General features: G+C 52.7%; 1 protein-coding gene and 1 long non-coding RNA gene across 2 annotated transcripts in view; one reads left to right on the top strand and one right to left on the bottom strand.

The window, feature by feature from the left end:
- Positions 1-517: 517 nt before the first annotated feature.
- Positions 518-19,234, bottom strand: part of ITIH5 (inter-alpha-trypsin inhibitor heavy chain 5) — a 75,155-nt gene continuing 56,438 nt past the window's right edge. Inside the window, exons 8-14 of the mRNA XM_077897283.1 lie at positions 14,493-14,661; positions 11,119-11,428; positions 8,210-8,769; positions 6,145-6,198; positions 3,974-4,090; positions 2,421-2,798; positions 518-1,448 (exon numbers count right to left, since the gene is read on the bottom strand). Coding sequence (XP_077753409.1) covers positions 1,165-1,448; positions 2,421-2,798; positions 3,974-4,090; positions 6,145-6,198; positions 8,210-8,769; positions 11,119-11,428; positions 14,493-14,661 — 1,872 coding nt within the window. The 3' untranslated portion in view covers positions 518-1,164. The remainder of the gene's footprint in view (positions 1,449-2,420; positions 2,799-3,973; positions 4,091-6,144; positions 6,199-8,209; positions 8,770-11,118; positions 11,429-14,492; positions 14,662-19,234) is intronic.
- Positions 16,155-17,956, top strand: LOC144313875 (uncharacterized). Its single transcript, XR_013379513.1, has 2 exons — positions 16,155-16,459; positions 17,792-17,956. It is a non-coding gene; the product is annotated as an uncharacterized LOC144313875 (long non-coding RNA).

Below are 19,234 nucleotides of genomic sequence, written 5' to 3'. Positions count from 1 at the left end.
AGAGCAAAGGCAAGAACTGGCGAGGAGGCAGGGTGGGGGGCCCCTGATGCCACCCTCAGCCTCGCTTCCCCGGGATAGCGTGATGGGCTGTGGGGTGGAGGGGAATCCCGCCATGAGAAGGGTGGTGCTCCCTGACTCTGAAGCCCCCGCCACTGATTTTAACCTTTGCCTCGTGGGATCAGATTGCTTGTCCAGGTTCTGGGACCAGGTTCTGGGACCCGTTCTTGGGCTGATTTCCTGGCTCGGCCTGAGACACGGGAAAGCTCCTCAGCTGTGTAAGCACGCCTTCTGCCGAGAACCTGCGAGCCAGGACCTGGAGCAAAGAAGGCCAGAATTCTGACAATGGGAGAAGAGCGCCAAGTCCAAGGTGGGCCAACGCTCCAACCAAGACGGGCCTGTAAAAAACAGCCACATGGGGTAGTCCTTTTATTAGCTTACCGGAATAAACAGGAGAGCACCCATCGGCACCGTTGAGTGGTTTACAAAGCCCACTAGACGTCAGCATCTGGGATGCAGATTTTCTATTTTCAGCCAATTTGTTTTTAATGAAAATTCACTTTCCAGGGCAAGATACCACAGCAGGGAAAAAAAAAAAAGAAAGAAAGAAAAGAAAAAAAAAATCCTCTCCTAAGAAAAGACTTAATTGCTTACAATGATCAAATCTACGAGCTATTTGCCTGACCCATGGCCTAGGCCCCATGAGAGGTCCCCCCGAGGCAGAGGCTGACCACACATCTGGAGAACACGGTGGCTCTGAGAGGACGGAATCCTAAGCATCAGCGTGAGGTGCAAAGCAGAGCGCCCAGACTTGGCCGTTTGCACGGAGAGAAGCAGCTTTGTGGCAACGTCCCTTTGGACAGGCTATGGGGACAGAGACGCAGACCTCTTGCTTTTAAGTATGACTTTTGCCCCTGGGGGCTACCGGCTTTATGGTCCAGAGGGAGGGGGGAGGCAGGATGGGGCAGTGGCAGGAAACAACAAGCTCCCTCCCGGGCCGACCCTGCCCTTTGCTCCAGTGGACATCCGGCCTGCCCGCCGCCAGGGGTAGGTCGCAGGTGGCAGCAAACAGCCGGGATGCCAGGCACCTGCAAGAGACAGGAACCGCACCGGGGGGTCCCCGAAGACCACATCCCTGTCCGCACGCTGAAGTCACAGCTGTTGGCGTCAGAGTGCCCTGGACGGTCCCAGGCCAAACGAAGTCTCGGAGTCGAAGGGATGGGCTGCCAGGTAATCCTTGTACGCCCCGTCTATCAGCTCGGCCGCGTTGTTCCTGGCGAACCAGCAGTCAACCTGCTCCTCCCCGTTGTAGATTTTCCGTTGTTTCCAGACCACCGGGACCCGGTGTCCTTTCACCTTCAGGACAGTCTCGGGCTGCTCGCCGGCCTGGGGGTCCTTGCCGAGCCCGGCAGGCTCCTCCGTGAGTCTGGCCTCCTGGTTCAGGAACTGACCTGGCAGGACACAGAAAGGCACCGGCTCTAAGTCGGGGGCAGGGCACCCTGGGCTGCAAGAGCCGATTTCGGTGTAGGCCACGGGTGACCAGCCAGCACACGGGCCTCAGGGGCCGCGACCCCGCCCGCCGTCCTGGGCTGGACTCCCCGGCATCAGACCCGCATTGGGAGGACGCAGATTCGGGGAGTGCGAGGCTGGGCTCGCGGTGGCCTCCTCTCTGGAAGCCGCCCAGCTGCGGACACTGGACAGCTGCCTAACGATGAGGATAGACAGCTATCCACGGCGTCCTCGGGAACTGGGAGACGGGGACGGGACGGACACTCAGGGAGGAAGGCTGGGTCTCTCCCCTCCCCGGGGCTCCCGGTCCCCTCCTCGACGGTGCGCTCGGTGGGAATGGCAGTCGGTTTGGCCTGTTTCCGATCCGCATCCCCGGAATTCTGCAGGTCAAGTGAGGGCACCGCCGAGGCCACAGCAAGACCGGCCTGCGTGTGGGAGAGGCGGCTCATGCTTGGCAGCGAAGCCGGACAGAAACACAGCCAGCTCCAGCGCCAGGAAATCCTGCTTTCTAAACTGGGCCCTGGCGGCAGCTCACCCTTCACCGTGGGCAGGGGGCCCACGGGGCCTACACGTGGCCCGCAGGAGGGGACCGCCTGCGGCCCGGAGCCGGGCGGGGACTCAGGCCTGGTGCTGGGCCGTGCACTGCCCTGTATTCGCTTCTTCTCACTGAGTCAGGAGCCAGGCCTTGAGAGGAGGACTCAGAAAGTCTTTGCTCACTTTCCCAGAAGGCCAGTGAGAATTCACTTATATGGCCGTTCCAGAAAGTCACTGGGGCAGGGGGCGTGGGGTTGGGGGGCAAGACCTGTCACTCCACCACTGCATTTCTCAATTAAGCTAAACACATGGGCTGGTATCAGCCTCGCTTTGGGAAACGGAGCTCTACACCCCGCACCGGCGTGAGAGCAGCTGCCTACCTAACAGCCCGTGGCAGTTGCCAGAGAGGCCTTTGCTGTTGGAGATGTAGAAGCCCAGGTGGTTTCGCTGGTAGGGGGCTGGCTTTTTGTACAGGTGAATGAGGATGACGAAGGCAATGGTGTTCTGGATGGTAACGGTGACGTTGGCATTGGCGGACACGGACACCTCCAGCCCCCGACTCCCCACCACCGCACTCTGGTTGCAGGGGAGGACCAGCCTGTCCCCGCCGTCCAAGATGACTCTGTTGGGCGTGATCTCCAGGTAAGACCTCTCGGGCTTATTGACGAGGATGGTGATGGTGCGGAAGTATGTGCGCTGCTTCTTGTGGCCGCCTGGGGGAGCCGGGGCCCCGATCAGCTCTCCATTCACGGTCACGCCTGGAAGGCAGAGGGGACGAGGGCAGTGGTTAGCGCACCATCCCACCAAGGGGACGAGGGCAGTGGTTAGCGCACCATCCCACCGTCAGGCTAAAGGCATCTCATAGATTTTCCTTCCTCCTCTGGCCTTACTTCTGTGTCTCCAGCACCATGAAGTCTGACTCACAGGTAGGTGCCCCTCTGTCCTACTGAATGGCTGTGTGCATGCGTGCAGGTGTGCGTGACATCGTCCCTATGTTGGAGCAGGGGAACGAAGATGTGGACTTGCCTTCCCTGGGGCAGGGGGAAAAGGGGAAGGAGAAATCCCAGCACGAGCAGAGGCCAGCTACTGCAGCCTGGAGGCTCCAGGCATCTCTGGCCGTTTCTTCACAGACACCATGCTGATCACAGAAGCGCCAGGAACAGGCCCCTAGGAAGGTGGGCACCTGCAGGGAGGGGTACGGTCAGGCCCCCATCTCGCTGCTGAGCCTGAGTTAGGATGCGCGGAGACTTAGCCCGAAGGCTCGGAAGCCTTGCAAGGGAATAAGGTGGGAAAGGAGCCCCGGGATCACGTATTAGGTGATTACACCACAGGTATCACCTAGCCTTCCAGAAACGCCACAGAGCCATCCCTCAGGCACTGTTCCCTGCGGGTGACTCGAGACCTCTTATACCCAGCCCCTCTACAGCCTGCAGGAGATCGGAGCCCTTTTCACCTCTGCATTCGATGCACACAGAGCTGGAGGCTTAGCCTCACGTCACGGAGGAGCTGGGAGAGACGGCTTGAGGGCTCCAGCCTTCCTGCCATCACAGTTTTGGAACGGAAAGACGTGCCGACAATAATCGATCGTGAATCTATGCAGCCCCTGGGCGTTCACAGAACCACTTCACATCCGCTATTTCATCCGGTCTTCACAACAGCCAGTGAGAGTGGCAGAGCGAGGACCCCTGTCCCCAGGTTCCAGGGGAGATGTGTGCCCAAGGCTCAATGAGTTAAGCCAGAGCAGGGCTTCCAGCCGTCGTCCTCCTGACTCCAGCCCCGCACGCAGTCGGCTTCCTTTAATTAAGCCCCCACGATCCTCGGGGAGTGTCTGTCATGTGGCCCCTTCTGTACATTGACATCCGTCCCAAGAACAGAGGGGGCCCTCACACCTACCTCGCCCTTGCCCGGAGGTCGCAGGGAGCGTGGAACTTACCAGAGTCCGCGTGGTCAGAGACGAGCCTTAGGATGTCGCCCGGCTGCCCATCAATGTTGAAGCAGACGGTGAGCTTGCTCAGGGGGAAATCCACGACAAAATGGGGATCTCCATCCACTGCCCGACCAGGAAAAACCAGGAGAGAGCAAGAGAGACATTTACTGGGTGCCTTCCATGTGTGAATACTCCCTCCCACTTGCTCACGCATGATTGGCTTCGCCTGTCACTGATCCTCGACGTCAAAACGAGGAAGGGGACTGGGGGGGCAAAGGGACACACCTGGTACAGGGTCAGCGTGTGAGGGGTGTGAACTCGGGTCCCCTGAATACAACAGGATGCTCCTTCCACCCCACTCAGGTCAAAGAAAATCATTTCCTTTCTCCTCTGACCCCCCGAGGGAAGAGCTGTGGATGCAAACCCTCCGTCTCCAGTGACCGGAGCACCACAGCACTAGATGCACAGTGGCCAGGCTCCACAGTCCCTACATGACAGTGACCGAGCCCAATGGGGGTGGGGGGTGAGCACGAAGGCCACAGAGTCACTGGGTGCTGGAAAAGACGGTCAGCGATGACCCTGCAAACCCCTCCTCTGGGGCACGTGGACCTAAACACTCTCATGGGTTTGTCCACAGATAAGACCACAGAGTGTGGCCAGTCTCTGTTCCTTGCACATTCTCCTCATTTTTGCCTCTGGACAACAGACACGAAGGGCCTTGCCTCCGGCCGTGCAGACAAAATAATTCCCGACCGTCTACATCAATTCTCTTCCCTCACTGGAGAGTTAGTTCCTTTCTAACTTTTATGCCAAATGCAGCGTGTTTCTGGATGCCTCTGCGCATCACGCGCATATGCTCGTGCACGCATCTGCATACGGTCAGTCTTTTCAAGTCGCGAGCAAATTAATGTCCTCGGTGTAACTGCTAAAAACCAAAACAAAACAAAAAAACTTCCTGTCTCCGTCAGTCACGACTCAGAAAGGCCCATGAAAGAATCTGGCTGAAGTCACTGTGAAGTGCCTCGGGCACCCTACGACACACGAAGAAATACAAGGTGGTCTTTTGTAGATGAGAAAGAAAAAAAAAGACACCCATCAGAGGTAAAATCCTAGTCCGTATTTTTGGCACTCTCCAGGTACGAACATTATGTGACAATTCTGGAGCCTGGTTGGCTCAGTGGGTTAAGTGTCTGCCTTCGGCTCAGGTCATGATCCCGGGTCCTGGGATGGAGCCCCGAGTCCAGCTCTCCTTCCCCTTGCCCTTCCCCCCTGCTCGCTTGCTCTCTCTCTCTCAAATAAATAAAATCTTAAAAAAAAAAATTATGTGACAGTTCTTTGAGAGTTTCTTGAGCTCACACCACATCATTTCTACTCAAATCCTCCAAATCCTTTTACACGGAAAGATGCCGCTTGTTTCAAAAAGGAGAGGACGGGTCTGAAAGTCATTATTCCATGCCGCATCCATGGGGAGAGTCTCCTCGCATTCCACAAAGCATGTGCGTGCGCAAAAGAGTTGTCCTCTTCACATCGGAGACCGTGAGCATCCTCTCCGCATGGCTAACTTCTAGAACGTTCCTGGCTCTGCGATCTGGCCCGTCGAGCATATCAGCAACAAGGCAGTGATACCCACAGAGGATGACGTGTGTTCTTTGCAGGACCTTTGAGGACTAAAACTCTGCCTTTGTGTTGTTAGTCTGTCTGGATGTTCCTCATAATCCCAGGAAGCTGGCCGAAGGAAATTTTATGCTATTTTTATTGGTCTTTCCCTTCTAAAGCCAAAGATTAAAATAACAACAATAATAATAGACTCTGCACATCACAGATATCCGTAACACGGGCAGCGGGACGCACGTCCCCTTCGCATCTCTTGAAACAAGTGACTTTTAAGCTCAGTAATGATGGAAAGGTGCCTCTGCTCTGCATGTGCCCCCTCTCCCCCCCCCCACCAGTCAGGGCTGCCGGGCTCCCTGGGGCCACAGCCTCGCCTCGGTGTTTGCAGGACGGATCCCTCCCCCTGTTCTTAGAACTGCCTCTCGCTGCTGCCTTTTGCTGAACAACCGTGGGTCCCGTGTCGTGCTCTAGGGGCTGGCGTTTTACTGGCTTCGGGGAACTCCTGGTGATCCACCTGGTAAACATCTCAGCCCTCAAGGGACACACAACCACAGGCTTTTCCTTACCTGACGTTCTGGAGACCTTAATTCTTGGGCTGTACGGTTTCTTGAGAGCAGGTCCTAGAAGGAAGGAAGAGAGCCACCATTGTTATTCATTAAGGGGGATGAGGGCAGAGGCACAGACAAGAGGTCCGGGGTGAGTGAAACACAGCTCTCGAATGCACCTGTGGTCATTTAAAAACATCACCTCTTTGGTTTTATTTTATTTTTTTTGTTTTATTTTATTTTATTCATGAGAGACACACAGAGAGAGGCAGAGACACAGGCAGAGGGAGAAGCAGGCTCCATGCAGGGAGCCCGACGCGAGACTCGATCCCGGGTCTCCAGGATCACACCCTGGGCCAAAGGCGGCGCTAAACCGCTGAGCCACCCGGGCTGCCCAACATCACCTGTTTTAACCAAGGAGCTGGGCCTCCCAACACACAAGTGAAGGCGTACCACGTGAACACTGGGTTATTTTATTCCTTTATACATTAGGTCATATTCTTCCTAAGATTTCTGCATACATCATAAGAGAAAGCAAAGCTAATAATAATAATAATAATAATAATAATAATAATAATAGAAAACATTTTATCCTACTAACGAATAGTTATGGGCTGGGAATACAGCTGTCCAATGGATACAGAGGCTCAGGTTTGCAAGTTGAAAACAGTCCTGGAGACCTGTGAATATGTGTCACACTACTGAACTGTATACTTCGAAACGGTTAAGATGGTGAATTGTGCATTGTTGTTTTTTTTTTCAATTTAAAAAATATAAAAATGTAAAAATAAAAGTAATAATCCAGATAGAGTTATCATCTGAATCCTTCAATAAATGGCTACTCCTACATCCCTCGCAGCAGAGGGATCTAGTATTTGTGGAGTGCTTGCTATGTACCGAAGACTTGACGCGTCTAATCCTTGCAACGGCCCTTCAGGGGGATGCTTAGGATCTACATTTCATAGGCCAGGGAACAGAAGCCCAGAGAGGTTCAGACACCTGCCACGTGCCACACCGCAGAAACAGCGGGGGCTGGGTCCCCCCGTTCCGCTCTCCCTACCACACCCAGGTGCTGCTCAGGGTTTAGGACCTGAGGAATAAATGAGACAGTGTTTGCAGGCCCTGGGTTCATGTCAATTCCCTCCCCTTAGGAGATGTGAACTTGGCCGGAATTCAGTAAACTTGTTGCACATATGAAACACCCTCTTTTCCACAAACCGTTATTACTGAGATTATACGGCTGTGCTTTGGCAGAACTACTTTCCCCTCTCCTTTTCCTGTGCCTGTCGCTGCTGATTTCCCCCAACGAGACGGCCTGAGACTGGTAACGACAGTTTCTGTGTAGATTCTGAGTGATAAGCACGCAAAGGATGAATTCTCTCGAGGATCCAGAGCGTCCTCCCTCACATACGTTCTCAAGACAATAAAAAGCAAGCATTAGGCACGTCTGCGGGGCTCAGGGGTTGAGCATTTGCCGTCGGCTCAGGTCGTGACCCTGGGGCCTCGGGATCGAGTCCCACATCGGGCTCCCTGCATGGAGCCTGCTTCTCTCTCTGCCTGTGTCTCTCTGCCTCTCTCTGTGTGTCTCTCATGAATAAATAAATAAAATGTTTTTTTAAAAAAAAAAGGCATCGCAGGGGAAAGTGTTCTGACATTCCACAAAGCGAGTGTGCCGCGGAGCGAGTGGGGTCCCACCCCCCAGGGGCTGTGTGTCTCCACTCGCAGGGCTGAGCCCCAGGTGCCCATGGCTGGTGAACGTGCACGCCCGGGGGTAAGCGGGCCCGGCTCTGGAGGCTCACAGATGGAGGAGGGCACTTGGGAACGCATCTGTGTTCACCCCTCTGTTCAACCCTGGTGCCTCCAATACGGCCTCGTCCGTGGGCCGCACCCAATGTTGCTGATTGATCAGCAGATGGACTTTATGGGACAGCATTTCCGGGACTAATGCCTCATTTCTCTACAGATCCACTCTTTGCAGACCCCGGAGTGTACGACGGCCGCTGAAGACCGGGCACAGCATGATCTGAGCCGGGGAGGGACAGCAGGGGGCCCCGGCAGTGCACCTGCCGCCCCGGAGGCTGCTCACCTGGCTGCGGGCTGGCGCCCCGCAGGCTCTGCACCAGGGCCTCCGGGCCGGCGGCGGCAGCCGTGCCCAGCGCATCCCCGGGCTGGTCCAGCCGCAGGGCCGACCTCTGCAGGTGCATGGCCGTGAGCGGGGTGAGGAAGCGGTAGGCCACGGCCAGGGCCTGCGCCTTCTGCCGCGCGCGCTCCTTCTCCGGCCCGTCGCCGCCGTGCAGCCAGGAGCTCAGCAGCTCACGCACCGTCAGGTAGCCCCACAGCCGTTCCACGTGCTTGGGGCCCCCCGCGCCACCGCCCTCGGGCCCGGCGCTTCCTGCCACGCCATTCCCCACCTCCCGGGGACCCACGGGCACGTCCGTCTTGAGGATGACAAATTTCTTGCTGTTGCTAGCCGTGACTTCCACGTGCAGCTGCTCCGCACTGCTGTCCGCCAGCTTCCCCGCGATGACGATCTCCGAGCCGTTGAAATAGTTGGGGAACAGGGTCCTGGTGGTCTGCTCCACCGCGGCCCGCGGGTAATCCACCCGGATGTCCGAGAGGAGAGGGGTCCTGATCTCATCGTAGAACCTGCATCGTCAGGAGGGACGCGGGGAGACAGTCAGGGCGAGCTGGGGCTGCAGGCCACCCAGGCCCCACCTGCCAGAGGACCGCGGGTCTCAGTGGCCCGCAAGTCCAACACCACCCAGCGGAGCGCAGGGGCCAGGAGGCCGGGCAGCGGTAGCTTGAACACCTCCCTGTGGCAGAGAACTCGCCATCCCACAGGCTTCCCGCCTCCTTTCCACTGCTCTGACAGGGAGGAGGCGTCCCCTGGGGTAGGTCACAGGGCAGTTCCCACCCACGGATCTCTGCTCTGCTTCTGGAGCAACACCCCACGAAGGTGTCTAATCCACCTTCAACACTCAAATGCTTCAAAACCACAGGCATTTAAATGTCTGACAGACACTGCCATGTGCGCCTTGAAATGTCCTCTTTGTGTCACCTCGTTGATCCCCCCACTCCTGTCCTCAATCCGTAACTATTCTTCATATGATACGATTTCGGGCACCCTGAGCTGAGCGGCCTCTTGGTAACTTTCCTTTGTGCACACCTATGCTTCTCAAAAGGGCTCTTAAAACACAATTTTTAGAACCAATCACATATTCCAGATACACTTTGAGCAGCCCGTTATCCTCGAGAAATCTCATCTTGGTCTAACAATAAGCTCGTGTGTAATGCCTCACTGGTTTGCATTGGCTTTTCTCCTGGTTCTCACAATGTTGCTTTTTGCTGCATAAGGGGGTAATCTAAACCCCCTTCCAACGATCTAGACAGCCCAGGCTGTGGAGGTCAGCTCAGCCACTTCCTTGCTGGGTGTCTTGGGCCACGTGACATGACCTCTCTGAACTTCGGTGTCTTCTTCTATAAAGTTGGAATGCTGGAGTAACTGCTTTGGTAGACTATGAGGGGTCCCCTCAAACCCACTTTCCTTTCTTTCCTAACTGAGTTCTATCCAGCCAGCTACCAACTACATTTTTTAGCCTCCACTCTGGCCAAATATGGCCATGGTCTCACCACCAGAATATGAGTACAAGTGATACAGACTGCTTCTGCAATGCTTGCTTGAAATAAAATGGCTTTCTTACTCTGGTTTTCTTTTCTTTCCCCCCTCTTTGGGGCTAGAGTATATTCTATAGAAGTGATAGTCACCTAATTTCAACCTTGCAGTTAAAGACAACGCCTGAGGGGTGTAGAGCAACCAAAGAAGAGGAACAGGAATCTCTGAGTTACTTCATGGAACAGAGTCTAGTGTGTCCAGATATTACAGGAGAGGATCATCTGCATGGAAGCTTCTCTTGGACCCCACTACACTCGCTTCTAGGCTTTCTGTGAGGATCCCCTGAGACAAGAGATGTAGGAAAGTCCGGTGCATGGCAAGTTTGTGATAAATGTTGGGTAATTGATGATGGTTTTGGTAATACAACAGTGCAGTTGGTTTGTTTCAATGTAATTGCTTTTGCTTCTGAGCCCGTTATTGAATCTTATTACACAATGCACTAGATTCTCCCTCTTTGAATATAGTTTTGAATAATTTTGAAAATGTGAGAAGCAAATCTGTCTTTTTATTTAAATCTTTGACCAGAACACTGGGGGAAGGAGGAGAACGGTGGCTAGCCTTATCCCAAGGACCACCTTTACTGCCCACCTTAGAGACCTCCAATTCGATCTTTCATTCATGAATATTCTCTTGAATATGGCTATTAAACAGCTGTGAATCCACCCAAACCTCACTTTTCCTTTTAAGTATATACTATATATACTGTAAAGAAGGTCCAAGCACATAATGCGGCACTAAGTGTCAGCACTTCTTCAAATCAACAGCAAAGCCCACCCCATGTTTGGCAACATGACAGCTGTGGGAAGGCTCCAAACAGAGTTAGAAAAGCTAAGATCTAGCTTCTTCCCCACCTCAGAAAAGAGAATCAGTGGCCAGTTGCAACCAGTACACAAGAAGGAGACAGCACTAACCTCTACATATGCCTCAGGTGGAATTGAGGCAAACACCTTAGACATTGCGTCAGTGCACTGGTGCACTAGCAAGTTTACCAGAAGTATCAAGAAGACAATTAAAATCTCAGCAGCTAACTGAAGACCTAACACACAGTAGGTGTGTTAGCCATCCCGCTGAGACTTTACACTGGTTTGCTCACTCAGTTCTGTCAACCAACCATAATCCTCATTTTACAGATAAGGAAACTGAGCAAGCATAGTCTCAATCATGCCTCAAGTCACAGAGCAGAGCCTAGAATCTGAATCCGGATTGATCTGGGTTAAAAATTCCTTGGGACGTCTCCCAGTGTGATGACTTATGACCACACAACCCTCTGCCCTCTCCCAAGAGCCCAAGTTCCACTGTCTGGAGAAGACAGACATACGGACCCGATGAGCTGTGAACCTGCATCCTCTTCTTCCAGGACCCGCCGTGTGAGACCACAGTTCTCCAGGGACAGCTTCTCCAGCAGCTTGAAGTCCACGTCGTCCCCGATGCCGATGGTGAAGATGCAGACTTGGCCACGGGCAGCCTCCTTGGTGTTGTTGAGAATCTTGAGGGTGTGGGTCTCCCCGACAGTGGGTTTCCCATCGGTCAGGAAGACGATGAGGGACACACTTCGGTCTTCGATGTCATTGTGGGCCACATAGTCATTGAGCAGCTTGATGGCCCTCTGCAGGGCCCCGTTGATGTCTGTGCCTGGGGGACACCAAACACGCCAACTCAAGCATCTGTGCCGCCTCCCTCACTGGGGTGCATGGTCATGGCTCTGGTGCACCCACAACCGTCAGAGCAGTAGCAGGAGGATGTGCATGGGGAGAGAAGTCACCTGCACATATGGGGTGATGCCAGCCTATCTGGACCCCTGGCAAGCATTTGCTAAATGACTGGGAATGGCACTGAATTATCCTGCCATATCCCACTTCTGAACGTATCTGACTGAGAAGTCTTCAATACCTTAGTGTCAAAAGTTCCTACTCCTCTTCGGGGACTAGCTTTGCAAAGGGCGGGGGCGGGAGGGAGTTGGACCCAGGAATTTGGAGGGAGAGCAAATCCCAGAGGGAAAGAAAGGGCACTAAATGAGGAGGTGGGGTCGACCCTGGAAGGCCTCTGTTTTCTCTACTTGTCAGAACCGCCACAAAGCAAAGGCTTTGAGTTTTACACCTGTCAGCCCTCTCATTTCTCCCTTAGAGCTGTTGGGCTTGTCACCAACAGCTCTGGCTAAAGTTGGACAGTGTCTGTGGCCATCGTTACACCGGCATCTGCTTGGTAGGCGGAGAGATGGGTGGGTGGCGGGTTGAGGTGGACACTGCCGGCCAACATGAGCTTTCAGATTACCTAAGAATTTCATTTGGGGACACTGTTGCTGTTCTTTCACCTAGCAAAATTGAGAGTAAATACCTGCTTCCTTTCCCTGCCTCCAGTGGGTTCTTCTTTTCCTTAATGGCTTTACTGAGATAAAATTTACAAACAAAATTTACATAAAATTGTGTCACTTTACGTACACAATTACAATTACTTTTAGTACATTTATAAAGCTGTAGACCCATCACCACAAGCCATCACCCTGTCCTGAGTGAGGTTTGTCCACCCACAAAATGCACCATGTTTGAGTGAACCAAATCATTTCTCCCAATTGCTTCACATTCTCCAGAATTTCTGGTTAAAAAAAAAATGTCTAGGTCTGCAAACATATCAATAATTCTGAGATGCACACAGAGTCTGAAGATAAGGGAAAGTTATAGCTCAAACAGTACTTAACATTTCTTTGGGCTTGTTATCTTGGCTTTCTGAGCACCTAGCCCGTTTCACCTCACCTCTGGATGGATGAGCCTGGACAAAAAGGCAGGTGTTTATCCTCCCTTTAATCTAGAACTTGGCAATGGTGTCAAATCTTTCATTCTACTTTAAGGCCAAAGAGAGCCCAAGCGAAGGGACAGACTTAGCTTTCCTAGTCCCAGGCACCAAGGCACAGCAGGGCATCAAATCAAACCTATGTGAACCCCGGGCAGAAATGTCCTGCTCTCTTAAGAATAGGGAGGGGCTCTCCACAGGGAGCTGACCCAGCCATCCCACTGACAGCCCACCCAGGTCATCAGAGGACCCAAGAGCACCAGAGGGAGGGGCTGCTTGGGTGAAATGACCACATCTGACACTGAAAGAGGACTTCCCAATGTGCCAGCCACCGTTCTAGGCACTTCAAATATTTTAACTGATTTTATCCTCATCACAACCCCATTACTGTCCACATTGGAAATGGGTAAACTCAGGTCCAGACACAGTAAATGGCTCGTAGGTGACAGGGCCGGCTTCAGACACAGTCTGGCTTTGGAACCTACGCTCCCAGCCCTGCCCATCCGCTTCTCTGAGAGGAACAGACCAACTTTCTGCTCACCTGTAGAGGTTGGGGTGATGAAATGCTGAGAAAAAAAATAAAGGAGACTAATAAGGTCTCTAAGGTGTGGATTCCAAAAGAACATAATACACACCAGCCGTTTCCTAAAGCTCTATCCCTACACCCAATGCCAACACACACACACACACACACACACACACACACGCACACACACACACACCATTCTAAGAGTGAGTAGTGCCGCTGAAATGCATTCAACTTAACAAACACTCATGGAGCACGAGCTATACACATCAGGTCCTATGCTGGGAACCAGGGCCCTTTGAAGATGAAGAACACTTTCCTCCCTCCAGGACTTGACTGTCCTGTTGACTTCCTCCCAAATCATTAAATCCAATCTTTTTTCTCTCTCATCAACCATAAATCAGTCCCTAGACCACACTGTTGTACAGACAGGTAGGAAATCCCACGGCAAGTCAGAGTTCCAGCCAAACAAGATCGAGTTCTAAACAAAGTTCATCTTGGAGATCAGAGCTTCATCGTGGAGAGAAAATAATACCTAGGTGAAAGATGAGAAGTCGGAAGAAAACTGACCTGGGTGTTTTCTATGTTCCCCAATAACCAAATGAGAACCAACTGAGACACTAAACCCAGGAGATGACATCTCTGTAAAGGCCCTTTAGAAAGGGCAGAGAGAGTCTTGAGGAGTTTCCATAAATGCTCCAACACCTGTCATGGGTCCACTGAACTGGTGACAGAGATGGCAGTGAGAGTAAGCCCCACATGTCCTGAGCTGAAGGAGCCTGCCTCTAGCACAGCTGGGTGACGTATGTCCCGATTCTCTCCTCTCCCTAGAACCTCGTATGACCTTTCCATCCTTCACACTCTCCCCTGGGCACCACACCCAAGGCAAGTGCACAAAGACTCAGAGCCCATCACACTTTCCGTGCACATCATGTCCCAGGGCACCCAGGATTCATGCTCTGCTCGCTGGCACGGCTCTGCCAATACGATGAATGGTTCAGCACTGTGGTCCCAACCGCCGCCTCCTAAAACGCTAACGTTCAAGCACACAAAACACCAAACCTTCTCGTTGGCTTGGATCCCTCACCCAAGAGCGACTGACAAAAACAGCTCCATTGTTCGGATCCGTGAGATAAACCAGGAAAGGTTCCAAAACCTATCAAGTATTTCCCCCCTACCTTACCTGACCATCTCAGTTTGGGGCCTGGAAGATGAGACGTTCCAGACGTGGTGCTCAGGGAAACAAGCTTCTGGGAAAGCACTCACCTTTATCTCCTTTCCTGCAATCAGCTTCAGCTTTCAAATCCTCTTCTCTTGGCAGAAAATTAGCAACTCACTTATGATCGCCTCAAAGGCAACATGACAACAAGGACTGGTGTTTACCTCCAGTGGGCGACATGTGGTGAATATAGATTTTGCCATCTCTCACGTTGTCGGGAGTAACTGACACCAAATGGTCCTTCCACACTTTGATGCGGTTGGAAAATCCGATGATACTGAAGTGATCCTGGGGTCGCAGGTCGTGGAGAATCGTGAACAGGGCATCCTTGGTCTAAACCGACACAGAAGCAAAACCAATCACAGCTGATCCCATTAGTCCTCGCGTCTCCTGGCTTGGAAACTGTACACCGGGAACAATCCCGGGGTTAAAATTAAGGGGCTGAGACGTAAAGGGACTTGGATAAATGTCAGCAGAGCTTTGTCACCTCGCTGGAAAAAAAACTGTTACAATTATACAAGACACGAATAGGTGTTTAATATATGAAATGTCACAGGTAGCTGCAAGTCCTGGTGTCTCAGGCCTCCCTACGGTCACAGCAGCGATCCTGTTGACCTGGAAGGTTCTCTTCCTCTGCTGGACACCCATTTGTCACCTGCCGAGCTCCTCTTGTCACTCACTCTTCAAAACCCAGCTTATCAGCTATATCCTCCACCTGAAACATTTCCCACCTCCTCCAGAGAGAGCTGGTCCCCTCTCCTTTAGGCTAGTTAGCACTGCCCTCAAAATGTGTGTGTTAGGAAGTGCACACTTCCCCAGTCCTGATGATTTGCTTTTTACCTTTGTCCCTTACTATACCGTAAGCTCTTGGCAGGCAGCTTCCACTCATCTTCACATGGCCCTGTGCACAGGGGAGTCCCCGACACACGGGGCGCGGAGACAGGGGTTCAGTGAATGAATGCATGCATTAACAGTTTACGAATCGTTAGACTAAAGGTATAAACAATAAACACCATAGGAATTTGAGAGAGAAGGAAAACTTGGAGGGGGGGGCCTGCGGCAATAGGAGAAGACTTCACAAGGAAGCAGGGATAGGAGGGTAATGGAACCGGAGAACTTGAAAGCCTTGGAAGGGCATTCTGGAAAGCAGTAAAGACAAGCGAGTTCAATGAATAAATCACGGGGGGAGGAGGGGTGGAGGGAGAGAGAGAGGTGTGTGGAATGCAGAACACTGCACAAGTACCAAGGAAGTCAGAGCGACCACTGTCCCCACCCCAGAGAACCACAGAGGGATAATACGGAGAAGGATGATGTGTAGGAAACACAGGACCGACTGCTAGATCGTGTTCAAGTAAAAATAAATCAGAGAATTACAATACACAGATGTGGGTGGGGTGCCCTAAGTTGACTCGGTGTCAGCCGGGAAGCGGGCAGAGCGTAGACTCCTCACCCTTCCTTGCACTCGGAGCCCACGCGGCCAGGCTCCCAGCCCTGCAGTGTGGCCTCTGGGCAGCCTGGAGGTCACAGCTGCAAGGGGACCGGACTGCAGCACCCAGCACCGCTGGGAGCCCAGCTGGAAGGCAGGCACTTGGAAAAGCCCCCCTCACCCCACCCCCGTGGGAGCTCAGTGCCAGCTCTCGGCACTTCCCCGGGGTGGGGGCCTGGGCAGGGGGGAGTCCGTTTGAAGACTGGGGTCTGTGTAGCTGCTGGCCTCCTTAGGGATCCTTAAATACTGTGCTGAAGAGCTCCAGAGGGGCCTGCCAGGCTCCTCTGCCCCTGCTTTCCTCCCATTGTGATGGATATTCTGCTTGGGGATTGCAGTCCCAGCCTCCCCGCCCTCCTCCCCTAACTCGCAGCCTCGGGTTTCTTATGACCTTGTAAGGCCACAGCTCGCATACTGTCTTGGGCACCGAGGGCGGGCAGGCCAGCGGGCTCACATGGCTCCCCTTCCAGTTGCACTGGGACTTTCTGGATGGCCTCCCCGCCTCATCCCAAGGGGCCTGGGTAGACCCTGCCACTGCGGCCTGCAGCCAGCACCAAGCCTGGACGCTCTGTGGGTTCTTACTCTCTCCTTAGATGGGCTGACAGCCCTGGGAGCTCTGCATTCTTGGAAGGCTTGAAAGGCAAGCAGGTGAGTGTCCAGACGGAAGACTGCAGGTGGGTGGACTTCAGCTGGTATTTCTGCACGCTGTGTTTACATGCTGAAGATTAACACAAACCTTGCCAGACTTTCCAAGACTACCATCCAGAGAACAGGGTAAGCACATTCCAGAAAGATCAGAGGAAGCCCAGAAAGGCAGAGAATGTGCAGCCCAAGCTTGTTGGAAGGCCTGAACTACCCGGAAGGCAAAGAGGTGTCACAGGACGGGGCTTGGTCTAAACCCTGAAGGGCCAGGATGACAACCTAAGGAGACCCGTGGACACCTCAGGCACGGGCAGAAAGATGAGGATGGTCACCACCCATCCCCCAGGGATGGGACCTAAAGGGAAAGACCCCAGATGTCCCACCAAGCCATGTTCCCTGGCCTTCTTCCCTGCCCCCAGAGGGCCACTTACTGCCCTTGCACACTAAAAAGAAGCCTGCCCACTTGAGACCCAGAACTCCAAGACACACCCCCTGAAGTGAGGATCCCTGGAAATTAACCTGTTAACAGGTGACCACAGGACACTGTGCCAATGTGTTCCTTGGAGACCTTTTAAAATAGGTCTATACAATTTACGATTACGTACTTTGTATATTCGGTGGCGATTAAAACAACTGTTGGCTGGGTGTGATTAGGGAGGAAGGCTGAGCGCCTGGCACTGCAAAGTTACTCTTATTCTTCGGGGTCATAAGAGGACTCCTGGTGTGTCCCCACCGTTCATGTCTATTCTCAGGGACGGGGACAGGGCTTTCTGGGGAAGAGAGGTTCAGGTCACTGTATCCAACTACCAGGTGGTCAGCCTGTTGGGGAGGAATCAGTAAGTCTTGGGGAGAGAGGGTGAGTGGGAAGAAGCCGGAAAGCCCGACCCTGTGCAGAGAGAGAGGAAAGTAAGGAGTAAGGAAGATCCGACTGAGGAAGAGGAGAGAGTCCTTAAAGAGATCGCCCAGCCCCAGAGGCAGCGCGTCTCCTCTGTGGGTAGGTGTCACTTTCTGGAGACATCAGTCCATGGACACAGGCACCCATACATCCCTGCTGACCAGAGAGGGCAATCCGCAGACACCGGTCCACTTACATGACCAGAACACTCCAGATGGTGTCTGGACTGAAGAAAGATGAAAAAGGTCCACAAATACAACTAATAAAATAAAAGGACATATTTCTTACCACTCGGGTGGTGAGGAAGTAAGTACATTGGCCTGCAAGGTCATTAAAGACGCCTCTTGGTCCTAGCTATCTAGAACCACCAAGAATGGGGACTGTGCTCTGCCTGAAACTATTTTATGGAGGTGAATTCCTCTTCTCTTGTGTGCTTTCCTTAGGTTACCAGGAGGAAGCATTTCCTTTCAAAACAAGGCCTCAGAAGTTCATTCCAGCTCTGCCTTGGGGTTATTCTTAAGTCTTTTAATCTCTGTCCTTAAATTTAAGTACCTCGGGAATAAGATGGATATAAATAACTACAAATAAACTCTGTTTCAGATTTTCCATCCATTCAGCATGGTTGGCTATGGTCCCCCTGTTCTAGTGGATCTTCAGGAAAGAAACTTATATGGTATCCTCTGATGGCATCCGTGCAAAGGGCAGCGCGGGGACCCTCGAGATCGAGTAGGCTGACCTTCGGGAGGGCTACGACCAGGGAAGAGAGTGTCCAGGACGCAGCTCTGTCCTGTGCATTGTGGGTCCCTGTATAAAACCAGGGCAAGGGATGGGAACTTCCTCTCCCTCTTCCCTACAAAACTGAACCCTAGCAGCTGTGGGCTCTTGGCACAGCCCTCAATGGGGTGAGCATTCCACTGCGCTAACTACCATGGTGAATGACCATGCAACATCTCACAAGCAGGGAAGTGCTATATAATAAGACCCTCAGAGTGAAATGTCAGTGGAGCCCATGACGAACCCAGCTGCCTGCCCGACCCTTGGTACCACGTCCATCAGGGTTCCCGAGGATGCAGGTTTTCTCAAATATTTCTGTGTCTGCACCAAACCACACTCGACAGGAAATAACTCTGACACAGAAGGCCTTTTGTCCCACAAAGTCTGGGTTCTTGGACATAAAACAAGGGGAGGCCATGACATCATAGATGAAATCCAAGTTCAAGGGTATCAGATATTAGCCATTCTATGTTTCCAGCAGAATGGTCGTGCTGTTCTCCTGAGCCGCGCTATCACTTGCCTCATTCTAAAATGTTTACCAAGAAATGGATATTTTCCCTTTCATTTTTCCACGTGGTCCTTTTGAATGAACCTAAGAGAAAAATCGCCTATGATAAACAGCTTTAAAAAAATCTCACAAGGAAACTTAAGCCCTTCTCACCTCTGAGTTGGGCCACAAATGAGAATTGTGATCAACAGATACACACCATGAAAACAGTCCTAAGTTTCTGAGAGAGAATCCTGGGAAATGGACTAGGTCCACTAGAAACTCTGGCTATGGGTCAGCCTTCTCCCTTTCCTAGGTGAGTACAGGTAATGGGGAGAAGGGAGGAGCTCATTTATACTGTCCTCCTGTTAGCCTGCAGTCCTTCCTGACAACAGCAGCGGGGAGCCCTCAATGCTGGGGTGTCCTGCTCCTGGGTGGCACCCAGTATGTCCTTGCAGTCATTCTATGTGAAGCGACAGGCACAAGTAAAAAAAAGTCTGAGACTCAGGGGTGCCTGGGTGGCTCAGCTGGTTAAGTGCCCAACTCTTAGTTTCAGCCCAGGTCATGATCTCAGGGTCATGCATGGGATGGAGCCCTGAGCTGGGTTCCATGTTCGGTGGGGAGT

This window comes from Canis aureus, chromosome 5 (assembly GCF_053574225.1).
Source record: "Canis aureus isolate CA01 chromosome 5, VMU_Caureus_v.1.0, whole genome shotgun sequence".
NCBI classification, from domain to species: Eukaryota; Metazoa; Chordata; class Mammalia; order Carnivora; family Canidae; genus Canis; species Canis aureus.
The sequence above is the reverse complement of the archived record's forward strand: the minus strand, read 5'-3'. Positions and strand labels throughout refer to the sequence as shown.